Source organism: Tachyglossus aculeatus, chromosome 23 (assembly GCF_015852505.1).
Source record: "Tachyglossus aculeatus isolate mTacAcu1 chromosome 23, mTacAcu1.pri, whole genome shotgun sequence".
In the NCBI taxonomy this organism is placed as follows: Eukaryota; Metazoa; Chordata; class Mammalia; order Monotremata; family Tachyglossidae; genus Tachyglossus; species Tachyglossus aculeatus.
In genome coordinates, this window is record NC_052088.1 from 29,982,547 (window position 1) to 29,995,407 (window position 12,861).

A 12,861-nucleotide genomic window follows, 5' to 3' on the forward strand; every position below is an offset into this window, starting at 1 on the left:
CACACTGCTGGGCTGTCAATTCTTTACATGGCATTTATTCCATCACGGTCTTAATGTTTCTCAAGGTTCTTCAAATGATGTGAAAAACAGCTCCCTCAAACAATGGATACTGGAATAAATAACCATTATCCATTATCATATGACTTTTTGATTTCAGCAACAAATATCATAAAAGACCCTTACTGCTTTTCTAATATATTTATGCAAAAGGCAAAATTATTCTGCAGCACTGCCTAAACTGATACAACGGTACAAACTGCTTGAATGAAAACACTCAGTTCACACCTCTGATCCTTCGGCATTAAAATGATCTAGTGCTTGTTTCCTCAGTTCTCCTTTGATTGAACCATCTAGTCTCTGAAATGATAAAACACACTAATTAAAACACTGCATAAGACTGCATCAAAGTTTTACTTTTCAAATGAAATCGGAACAATGGCAGAATTAGAGAAATATGCACTGTGAGGAGATATTAAAACTGCCCTACGGATAGTTTCAGAACTTTAACCCCCACAAAAATTTTGACAAAGTGCTGTCCTCTCCAAAACCAATTCCGCTACGCCAAATCTCCTTACACAGGATACCTCCTCTCTGGCAAGCATTCATCAAGTAAAACTGTGGAAAGATATTATACCTTTGGTCTTACAGAAATTATATTTTACCCCTTGTCCCCTGACTGGCTTAGTTCATGAAAGCGAAGAGGGGAGGTTTTGGGGGGCATGCAGTAGAGAGTCTGGGACTCAGTTGTACCTCGCTTTTTCTTTGACCACTCTTTCAGGGTTCTTCCATAGAGAAGCCTAATTGTCGATACAAACCACAAAGCAGTGAGAACAGTCGTCCCCCAGAAAAGGTAGGGTCACCTTTAGCGCAGGGTCTGCTGGATATAGGGCTAATATCACAGCAAAGGACAAGGGCCTGAGAAAAGCGGGTCCTTGTTGAAAGAGGTTTCTCCTCATGGAAGTAGTAGATTTTTGGGGCGGGGGCAAGGGGGCCAGGGAGGGTGAGTTTGTGCACTAAGATCGATCAAGAGATGAGAATTTCCACATCTGCCTAGCAGGACAAGTAATGCTTGAAGAAGCAGCATGGCTCAGGGCTTTGGAGTTAGAGGTCATGGGTTCAAATCCCAGCTCCGCCACTTGTCAGCTGTGAGACTCTGGGCAAGTCACTTAACTTCTCTGGGCCTCAGTTACCTCATCTGTAAAATGGGGATTAAGATTGTGAGCCCCCCCCCCCCCATGGAACAACCTGATCACCTTGTAACCTCCCCAGCGCTTACAACAGTGCTTTACACATAGTAAGTGCTTAATAAATGCCATTATTATATTATTATGTTGTCCCCCAAAGAACTGTGCCATTTGCCTGCATGGGCCCTACTCTTGTGCCTCTGCCTTTTTTGGCTCTGGCTGCGTGGAGGATGGCGGGACTTTTCTGGTTGTTTTGCGACCCTTTTCTCTGCTTTTCCATTTTTTTCCCCCCCAAAAAACGTCCAGAGCCTTGGGTCACTAAATGCCTGAGGGCCCGCTGATGCTGCAGGCCAGCTGCTGCTGAGATCTCCGAGATATTCAGTTCCGTGACTACTGCCGGCCAGACCAAATGACTCGCATCGCCAGTCGCCGGCCACAGGAAGACACCGAGTGTTCGAAACTTCAGTCAAAACTCAATTCGACTAAAGAAATGGGGCTCGCCTCTTTCCTTCTGACGTGTTTTCAAGTTCAAAGGCCTAAGCAATTATCAGCCCAGCGAAACTTTTATCTCGAACGGTTATTCCCTTCAATAGTAAATCTTACTATGCTTGAGAGGCAGCTCTGATTCTGCTTAGAATTCTGAGGCACTAATTGCTACAAGAGTTTTGGTCTGTTTTGAGTTCCTATGTAAAGGTTCATAAAAAATCAGGTTGTAGAGGGGTTCTGGTATGAAGGAGAAGCAACGGTTGTCGTTGGGGGAGGAGAGTAATTAGCAGGAAATTACATTTGTGGTTTCAAGTCTTTAGGCAAGAAGTTAGCCACGCAAACTTTTCTCCTTCCTTGTGCAAACGCAGATGGCCCATTTGTGAACTAAAAATATAGGCTTAGTTAGGATGCTGGCCTCAGGGACTGACATTCTAAGCCTCAATAAGTGGATTGAAAGTGATTTCTTGGAGGTGGAAGGGTTGGGGGGGTTGAGAGGGAAGGGGGGGGCTTTGGTCAGGAAATTTCTAGCCTATGGGTGCCTTAAAATAAGGTTGGAATAGTTTGTAATTGCCTTAATAATAGTAGTTCCATTCACTTTTTAACACAGGGCTCAGAGGACGCTGTCACTCGATAATACAGAAACCCAAAAGGTCCAACCCTGAGGGAGTTCCACAGAGTCACATGTGTATTCAAAAAACAATATAAAGGAAAACTGGCCTGAAAAAAAGATCGTGACAGAAACAGAAATACCACTATACTTCTTTAGGACACTATGCTCGGGAGCTTTCATTTGACACTAGCGTGTGTGGGAGAAGTCAATGAAAATTTTGTAGACCAGTACAGATTTTATGGGCTCAGAGGAGTTTTTAAAAAACTAACCTTAAGGCTGCACAAACATGCAGTGTGCTACACAGTATCTTGACTCCACCTTTCACATTCATCAGCTAAGGGGGTGCCGATTCCCCGACTGTTGGGGAAAACTGAGTTGACGTCACATCCCCTTTCCTCAGTTGAAATCCATTTTGACTAAAGTTTTGAAACCTTGTTGCGATTCCAGGGCTCACAGACTTGCCCCAAGTCACAAAGCTGACAAACGGTGGAGCCGGGATTTGAATCCACGACCTCCGACTCCCAAACCCGTGCTCTTTCAGGGAAGCCAAGCTGCTTCGCACACGCTACTACTGACAGAGAAGTGCCCGTAACGCCTTTGGCTCTTGAGAGACAAACGGCACCGGGGCTGGGCCGGTGCGTCTGGGAGCATGGTGGGATCCTGGGAGTGCCAGGCTTCTTGACGTGCCCACCATGCCCCACTTCCCACCCTGAGGCTGTGATCTCTTCACACTCCATTCAAGAACCAACTTGGAGTTTGAGGGGCATTTTTATTTGGTCACCAGCTCCAGAATTTCACTCTCATTGTGGCACACAAGCCTGCTGTGCACACAGTAAGCGCTCAATAAATACGACTGAATGAATGGATAAGCTCCATCTGGCTGGAGCCTTGATCTGTTTTTTCAACTTGAAAGAATCCATGTTTATGACTGCCATTCAGTTTCCAAATACATTTCTTTAACAGGTGATCTATAAGCATCTTCGTTGTGCATGCACTGAGAAGCAGCATGGCTCAGTGGAAAGAGCACAGGCTTGGGGGTCAGAGGTCATGGGTTCTAATCCTGGCTCCGCCACACATCTGCTGCGTGACCTAGGGCAAGTCACTTCACTGCTCTGAGCCTCAGTTCCCTCATCTGTAAAATGGGGATTAAGACTATGAGCCCCACGTGGGACAACCTTGTATCCCTCCCAGCGCTTAGAACAGTGCTTCGCACATAGTAAGCGCTTAACAAATGCCATTATTATTGTTTTCCTTCACATAACTTCCCCAAAGCAGTAATTCCTACAACTAGATTAAATCCCTGAAAATAGATTTGACGGAAAAAAGGGAAAAGGGTTGCTTGGTGGAGGATTATCTGGAAAAGGCATTAATGCTAGCTATCGTGCCATTTCAAAGTTAGAAAACCCAAGTTTTTACCTGAAAGGGGAACTGACGATACTTCAAATATTCCGCAAGTATATCTAACATCCGCACCATCTGAGAGAAAATAAGAACTCTGTTGCCTCTTTCTCTTAAGCGAATCAAAAGCTTGTCGAGAAGAATCAATTTTCCGCTGCTTCGGATTAAATGCTGCCAAAATAACAATGGTTGGGAATTACAAAAACGAACACATAAACTGTATCGATTGAACAGATTCCCTCCCTTGTAGCACACGGTAAGCATTGAATCAGTCAAGAAAGTGTGCCACACAATTTTTTTAAATTATACCCTGCATGACTGAGTTGAATGATGTTCAAATGCTTTTGAAAAGTCTAAGCAGCAGTCAACCTCACTGAGTTGAACCTACGATGGGTTACGGATGTTCCCCCAAATTGTGTTACCATTAAAAAGAAATCCAAATGGTTAAGACATTAAAAGCATCGCGTTTCTTTCCAATCAGATATGAAAATTTCCAGAATCAGCCTATGGCGAAAAAGACATTTCGATCAGATGGATTACCTGTAAGGCCTCCTGTTTGTTATAGAATTCGTTATTATCAGGTGGTTTAATGAGGTAGCAATGGTTACAACACTTCTTGAGCTCCATCATGATGTTCAAAAAGCCTGAGGTACTGCCCTTTGAACCTTTGCTGAGGGCTTTATAATTCCGGGTTAAAATCCATCTAAAAAACAAATCCCATGATTGCAAGGGTGTACAGCACAAAACAGCTTGATATAACTTGAATTCTTACCCACAAAAAAAGTCTACCACATTAAGAATCTAAGCCCGAGTTAAACTAATCCTTCAATGCTTCGAGTTTTCATCTACAGAACACATATTAGCGTGCTAAAATGTTTTAAAGACATACTAAAAAACTAGATTTGGCGTGAAAGTTGCTAGTGACGTAGCCTGGGGCAGTTCCTTACTTGTAATATTGCTTCTGCAATGCACTCATCTCCATTCTTAAAATCTGTTCAACCTTGGCAGGAAGAGATTTTTCGACGTCTTTCTTAACTCTGCGCAGTAGAAAGGGCTCAAGCTCTTTATGAAGACTTGCATAGCCGTATTCCCTCCCTTTGCCATGCTCCTCTTCAAAATCTTCCCAGGAAGAAAATCTTCAACAAAAGAGAAAAACGCCAAAGTTACTATTCGAAGCCTTACAATGGAAAACAAGCAGAATCGACAATATTTTAAAGTAAGTGAGTTTTCAAATCAAGAGACGTCTTTCTTGGTTTCTTGATGAGGATTATTTTGCATCTATAATTCAATTATCACCACTATCTGATACTTTACAAGAATACAACCTCCCCCTGAACTGCTGGGTATTCTGGTCAGGTACAGTCTGAACACGTACTAGCAGCCAGAATGCAATTTACTGAACAGACTTAGAAATTTCTCTTGGTCCTTGGAAATTTCACTCCAATTCAATCCCTGTAATTTCTCTGTTCTGCAATCTTTTATACCAGTCACAAAGAAAGGAAACGTTTTCTGGATTTAGCAGAGCAATCTTGCAGAGCAACAAATGAGCACGTTACCCTTTGAAATTCCAAGCCTAATGTTCCCTTTCCAGAAAACGACTGAGAAGAAAATATTCCACACTTGTCTTACTTTTCTGGCATGATGAAGTGCAGCAAAGACCAAAGCTCTTTGAGGGAGTTCTGCAGGGGAGTTCCAGTGATAAGGAGGCGGTGATTGGACTTGAAGTCTATTAAAGTCTTGTACAGAAGTGAGTCGTCATTCTTTAAACGATGAGCTTCATCCACACCTATGAAAGCCCAATTCAGGCCACCAAGGAATGCCTTAAAGGTTAAAAAATAAAAACATTTCATAATTATGGAAGATGGAAAAAGTCCGGTTTGCCAATAACTGTCCACAAGCAAAAGAAATAGAACTGATTGCTAAGCAAAAACTACAATAAATCTGTGCCAAGTCCCTGAAGCAGAACATGTAGGAGGAAAGAACAAAAAGGCAGAGCATGTTCTATGGTAAATATCATATTTTAAGCCCTTGGTCTGTTAGACAACCTTAGGAAAAAAATAAAAATCACAATATTCACAGAGAGCAGGTGCCACTGACTTTCCCTGTAAAGAGGTATTGGAAGGGGCATGCCCTCTACTTGCACAATTTTCAAATCTTGCAAGAGAGCTGGGGGTGGGACCTGGGGGGTCGGGTGATGGGGGGTAAGACAGCAAGCCCAGAAACCATCATGGTGCATATGCCTTCCCTCCTAGAATTGGCCTTCAGGGGTCAGAGGGCTAGACGGCCTTGATGTAATCAGAGTCCTCAGGCAATCAGAAAGTTTTTTTTATATACAAGGGATCTGAAGGGCACAGGGTTAACACCCTATACCAGGAAGGGACATCTGAAATATTTCTGGAAAAACAAGGCCAGGAGATACTAAGATTTCTTGATTTTCTCAGTGCTGGGGTTTGGTGACGATACAAGGGCAGGGAACAAAGCAACAACAGATGGTCAATCTGAATTATTCAGATCCCAACTTCCCCTCTTTTAATTAATTCATTCAATTGCATTTATTGAGCATTTACAGCGTGCAAAGCGCTGTACTAAGCGCTTGGGAGAGCACAGTAAGAACAAACAAGCACATTCCTGCCCACAACCAGCTCACAGTCTAAATGGCAGGACTGTGCCATTTCACTTCTTAGCACCTCCACTAAAACATAAGCGAGTTTGGAGGAGTAAGGGAAAGGACAGGAGGACTCAAAGAAAAAGAAAGATGAATTTTGTTATCACGGCCAAAAAACCTCCCAAAAAACAAGTTAGGTGGGAAAGGGTGTGACCCTGTAAGTTAAAATGAGGCTTCAGAAGTCATCTGTGGTTAGTGGATCCCCACTCCCGGATTGAAAAACTCTGAACAAATACCACATACCTTATCCTTCAACAAAATTTCATAGGTTGTCAAAAGTATATTAAACTTTAAACGCTTGGTCTGGAGGTGCATCCATTCGTGAGTTCTTATCTATTTAGAAATACAAAGTTTCCTCAATGTTAAAAATCACATTTTATAAAGCACTACAATTAACATTAGCAATCAATCAATGGTATTTATTGAATGTCCGCTGTACACAGAACACTGAACTAAGGGTTTATCATATGGAATGAAAATTTAAAAGCAGTAACAATGAAAGATCCCCTCTCAGGACCTCAACTGGAGAGTTTCCAGTCCTCTATCAGTCTCGGCTATGGGAGGGAGAGTCAAGCAGAGGCCTACCCATTCCATTCCTAGCTTGGGCTGGCGATTGGAAGACAATCTGCTACAAGGCAAAACTCACCCATGCTGGACAGCAGCGGCACGGGAGAGAGTCGAGGGTAGAGACGCGAGTTTAGTGCGCAGAAGTGCGCAGTGTAATTTAGTGCGCAACGGTAAACCACTTCCTTATTTTTTTTTTAACCAAGAAAACTCTAAGGATCCACTACCAGAACAACTGCAGTTGGAGGGGGGGGCATTCTGGGAGAGATGTGAACATGGAGTCGCTGTGGGTCGGAGACGACTCGACGGCATAAGACAAGACAAGAAACAATAAAAGAAGCACTGACAGCTTCAAATGACCGTTTACATGGGGTAAATACAGAATTTTCATCCTTGATTTACGGACCCTATAAGTCTTTTGGAATTTGATACCCATCTAACACTCCGTGCACCCAAAATTCATCTCAGCCCTTGGCGAATATTAGAAGCTGGAGGTCGGAACACTGGGGAGGAGATGGAAGGGTGGAGGCAAGAGATGGTTAGGAACCAAAAAAAAAAAAAAAAAGATGGGGGAGAGGAAAATTAATAGTATTTATTGAGAGACTACTGTGACCTTGTATCTACCCCAGCACTTAGAATAGTGCTTGGCACATAGTAAGCGCTTAAATTTATGTATCCTGTATATAGGTATATATGTTTATACGGACTTATTACTCTATTTTAATTGTACATATTTATTCTATTTATTTTGTTAATATGTTTTGTTTTGTTCTCTGTCTTCCCCTTCTAGACGGTGAGCCCACTGTTGGGTAGGGACCGTCTCTATATGTTGCCAACTTTAGTACAGTGCTCTGCACACAGTAAGCGCTCAATAAATATGATTGAATGAATAAATGAACAAATACCACCATTATTATTATTATTATTACCGTGTGTTAAGCTGTACTAAGTGCTTTGGAGAATACCAATAACAGAGTAGGCACATTCCCTGCCCTCCATCAACCAATCGAGCACTTACTGTGTGCAGAACACTGTACTAAGTGCTTGGGAGAGTATAACACAAGAGTTGCTAGACACATTCCCTGCTCACAGAGAGTTAATATTCTACTGTGGGTGGTGGAAGCGGGGGGAAAGAGAGAGATGCAAAAATAATTTACACCCAGGAGGAAGAAGGAAAAGTGAAACTGTAGGTGACTGAGTGGTTAAGAGGATATGCCAAAGTGCTGAGGTGGTAATTAGGGGAACTAAAACCCAACCGCAACAATTCACTCCTTTAACGCTAACCTATTCACCTCAACCTCATCTTTCTCGCTGCTGACCCTTTGTCCACATCCTCTTCTAACTCGGAACGCCCTCTCCTTTCCGACAACTCCTCTCCCTCCCTTCAAAGCCCTCTTGGAGAGGAGAGGCCTTCCCTGAGTAAGGCCTCACTTCTCTCTGTGAACCCAGGGGACACAAAGTGAGTAGGGATTTTAGAAGGGCGCTGGGAGAGGAGCGGTTTCCAAGAGCTCCTCCAATTGGGAGCTCTCAGGTCTTGTCAGGAACCTGGGATGAACGAGAACAGGAGTTCAGGTCTAAAAGCCACGAGGAAAACTGTGGCTACTGCCCTGATGGGATGGGTACCTTTGCCCTGTAATGACTCTAAGTTAAAGGAATTGCGTCTTTGGATTCTGTTGAGTATTTGCCCTCCGTGGAGGGAGTCCTGAGAGGAATCTTGAGCAGCAATCAGGAGCAGCAAGAGACTTAGTCCCCAGAGTGGAAACTTGGAAAGCACCGATCTTTTAGAGTCTCTGCTTCAGGAATAGGGAAGGTACTTTTATCCTTAAGCTGGAATTTGCTATAGGTTGCTTTTTCAAAGAGAACTTTAAATGGGACTCACAGTCGTTCACAACTGACATACATCTTTCATACTCATATACCTACTTCCTCTTCCTACCTGCAATTTATCACCTGTGATACAGTAAGCTCTTTGAGGGCAGGGATCATGTCTACTAATCATTTATTTCCCTGGACCCTCCCATGTGTTTAGTACCCTGTTCTACAAATCATCATCATCAATCGTATTTATTGAGCGCTTACTATGTGCAGAGCACTGTACTAAGCACTTGGGAAGTACAAATTGGCAACATATAAATTACAAGTGCTCAATAGATGTCACTGATTAAATTACTGTAATAATAATCACGGCATTTATTAAGCACTTACTATGTGCAAAGCAATGTTCTAAGCACTGGGGAGGTTACAAGGTGATCAGGTAGTCCCACGGGGGCCTCACAGTCTTAACCCCAGTTTACAGATGAGGTAACTGAGGCACAGAGAAGTTAAGTGACTTTCCCAGAGTCACACAGCTGACAATTAGCGGAGGTGGGATTTGAACCCATGACCTCCGACTCCAAAGCCCGTGCTCGGTGATGTTCACTTACCATGTTTCTGCTGTTAACGTCCCCTAAGTACACCACGGAATTCATCTGAGGAGCCCACGTTTGAATTTCTCTTTGCCAAGAAGTCAGGGTGGAAAGTGGCACGACTAATAAGAAAGGTCCATATAACTGGTGTTCATGGAACAGGTAATTTAGAAAGGATATAGTCTGGATAGTTTTCCCAAGGCCCATTTCATCAGCAAGTATGCAGCTGTTCCCTCTAGAAGAGATAGGAAAGGATTAATAGTGCTTTTTCCCAATTCAAAGATAAAAAAAATCTGACACAGCATGATAGAGATAAAAATAGTATCTGTCTTGATCTCAACGTTTATACATTATAAATGATTTGGATTTTTAAATTACACTTTTAAAAAACATTGGAAAGAGAATATGCCAATTTTTTTTAAAACTAGAGTGAAAACTGGAGTGCTCACCCTTTAACCCTCCCAAAACAAAATCATGGGGAGAGTGGAGAACATCTTCACTCAGGAGGACATGGTGTTTACACAAATCAGGACGTATGCGAAACCTCAGCCCCCTTCCCTGCCTGTTTTGTAAACGCTCTCCTTGGGAGAGCCAACTGGGCTGTTTTAGGCAGAAGTGGAGTGGGTAGGCAGCCAATCCACCTAGCCAACAGTCCTTCCCTCTATAATAATAATAATGATGGTATTTGTTAAGTGCTTACTATGTGCCAAGCACTGTCCTAAGCGCTGGGGGAGATACCAGGTCATCAGGTTGTCCCACGTGGGGCTCACAGTCTTAATCCCCATTTTACAGATGAAGGAACTGAGGCACAGAGAAGTTAAGTGACTCGCCCAAAGTCCCACAGCTGATAAGTGGCAGAGCCGGGATTAGAACCCACCACCTCTAAACTCCCAAGTCCGGGCTTTTTCCACTAAGCCATGCTGCTTCTCTAGGAGCTGGTGTAACTTTCCTGGAGCTACAACCCCACCAAATGCCCAAATTTAAGACTTAATTTGGGCTGGGGTTTGTTAAGACTGCTTTCCTGAACCTGTGGGCTAATCCCCTTAGGCCGACATCCGAACCGGCGGCATCAGTGGAATGTGCTATAGGTTGCTTTTTCAAAGCAAGTCTGAATTTAAGACTTAATTTGGGCTGGGGTTTCTTAAGACTGCTTTCCTGAACCTGTGGGTTGATCCCCTTCAGCCAACATCCGAACCGGCGGCCCCAGTGTTCCCTCTGGGCCGGGGGAAGGCGGTTCTTTGGGCTGGAAGGCTAATTTGCAGACTTTGGAGCATGCGGCGTGCAGTGAGCAGCCACAGATTTGGCACCAGTCCACTACCACCAACAGACCGGCAGCTCGGGTCTGGCCCCACGGGCTGTATTTTGCCCATCCTTGCTCTAACTTGAACGCTCACCTCCTCCAGGAGGCCTTCCCAGACTGAGCCCCCTTTTTCCTCCCCTCCTCCCCATCCCCCCCCGCCCTACCTCCTTCCCCTCCCCACAGCACTTGCATATATATTTGTACAGATTTATTACTCTATTTTACTTGTACATATTTACTATTCTATTTATTTTGTTAATGATGTGCATATAGCTTTAATTCTATTTGTTCTGACGATTTTGACGATGTCTGATTTTGACACCTGTCTACATGTTTTGTTGTCTGTCTCCCCCTTCTAGACTGTGAGCCCGTTGTAGGGTAGGGACCGTCTCTATATGCTACTGACTTGTACTTCCCAAGCGCTTAGTCCAGTGCTCTGCACACAGTAAGCGCTCAATAAATACGACTGAATGAATGAATGAGAATCTTATCCCAGCCTGGCAGTTTCCAGAACCATGCCGTGCTGAGAGGCTCTCGCATTTTTACAAAGAAAAATGCCAATATTTACACTCCCAACTTTCCTTTCAGGACTCATCAGCCCTAACTAGCCCTCATCATACCTGAAGGGAGTTGGGGAGGTAAATTCCTCCCAGCTAAAGACTACAGTGAAGTCATAAACAGGAGGGGGATGTGGGCAAAAGAGGAGTTAAAAGAGCCTTGTGAGAGATGGGAAAACCAACCAATTATTTTTCAACTCTATCAATAGCCGGAAGTTAGCAAGACTGTTGCATTTCAAGTTAGTGAAAAATCAAGAGTCGGAGAACAGGCCCGATTATAACCACTTTTAAAACGCTGGAATAATGACTTACTTGCACCACGAATGGGCGAGCCAATTCAGACCGTTTAATTGGTAATCCCTTAGTTCTAAGCCTTCGTGCCCTCCAATATAGGATGGCTGTTTCTTCAGTGCAACAAACCTTGGCCTTTGTTTTAAAACCTGTAACGAGAAGAGGACAAAACTATATATTAAGAGCTAACTATGTATCCTCCTCTAGACTGTAAGCTCTGCGGTGGGTAGGGAATGTCGCTGTTTATTGTTGTATTGTACTTTCCCAAGCCGCTTATTATAGTGCTCGGCACACAATCCTTCCTGAGACAAGTTTCGGGGATCTCATGCAGACCCCAGAGGGGGCCACTTAGTTCAATCACACTTATGAGCCGCCCTAGGTAGGTCTTCCATGGCCGGTATTTTCATATTCCTCTTTTTCTGTAGGATGCAAGCGTGGAAGATGCTCGAAGTAGTCCCAGAAACTCAAGGTAAAAATAACTTCCCGTTCTTGGACAAGTTGCCCTGTGTTGCGGAAATCTGATATAAACTCAATTTTTAAGTTTCCCTGGATACTGACAATTGATAACCTAGGTATCAGCAGAGGAAGCTTCCATTTGTACGGTTCAACTGTCACTGGCAGAAGTAAAGATGACGTTGAGAGTATTCCCTCCTCCAGCTTCTCCCTTAAAACTGCTAGGGAGAATCCCGAGGCTTTTTTTTTTTTTTTTGGTGTTTGTCAAGTGCTTTACTATGTGTCAAGCGCTTTTGGAAGCACTGGGTTAAGAACATGCTTATCAGGCTGGATAAAATCCTTGACCCACATGGGGCTCACTGTCTAAATTGGAGTGAGGAGGATTTAACCCTCATTTTACAGATGAGGTAACTGAGGCATGGAGAAGCTAAGTGACTTGCCCTAGGCCACACAGACAAGTGGCAGAGCGGGATTAGAACCCAGGTCCTTTGGCTCCTAGGCCCATGCTCTTTCTCAGTTACAATAAGCTTCAAAATATTGACATTTTTAATCATCAGGACTGAAATTCTTTTAGACTGTGAGCCCACTGTTGGGTAGGGACTGTCTCTATATGTTGCCAATTTGTACTTCCCAAGCGCTTAGTACAGTGCTCTGCACATAGTAAGCGCTCAATAAATACGATTGATGATGATGATGATATATCACTAACTTAAAGACTAGTTTACCATTGCTAATTTCAAAAGAGTATAGCTTGCCACAGGAAAAGAGTATAAATGGCCAAGCAAATTATCAAAAGATATCGGAAGGCATGAAAAGTATATGCGTACGAGATACATAACTGAGTTATATAAAACTGAGTTTAGGATTACACTCCAGAAATACACGCTCCCAAAATGGACCATTAACTTGAAAAATAATTAAATAAACAAATAAATGAGGAGGGACATA

The 12,861-nt window shown here is 43.4% G+C and overlaps 1 protein-coding gene and 1 non-coding gene across 3 annotated transcripts in view; one reads left to right on the top strand and one right to left on the bottom strand.

Annotated features, from left to right (window-relative positions):
* CHD1 (chromodomain helicase DNA binding protein 1) overlaps positions 1–12,861 on the bottom strand; it is an 81,633-nt gene that overhangs the window by 30,296 nt on the left and 38,476 nt on the right. For both annotated transcript variants that reach the window (XM_038765478.1, XM_038765479.1), the window contains exons 11-18: positions 11,482–11,609; positions 9,331–9,547; positions 6,587–6,676; positions 5,308–5,498; positions 4,626–4,814; positions 4,219–4,381; positions 3,697–3,849; positions 286–357 (exon numbers count right to left, since the gene is read on the bottom strand). In XM_038765478.1, coding sequence (XP_038621406.1) covers positions 286–357; positions 3,697–3,849; positions 4,219–4,381; positions 4,626–4,814; positions 5,308–5,498; positions 6,587–6,676; positions 9,331–9,547; positions 11,482–11,609 — 1,203 coding nt within the window. The remainder of the gene's footprint in view (positions 1–285; positions 358–3,696; positions 3,850–4,218; positions 4,382–4,625; positions 4,815–5,307; positions 5,499–6,586; positions 6,677–9,330; positions 9,548–11,481; positions 11,610–12,861) is intronic.
* Positions 6,848–6,979, top strand: LOC119944852. Its single transcript, XR_005455998.1, has one exon. It is a non-coding gene; the product is annotated as a small nucleolar RNA SNORA7 (small nucleolar RNA).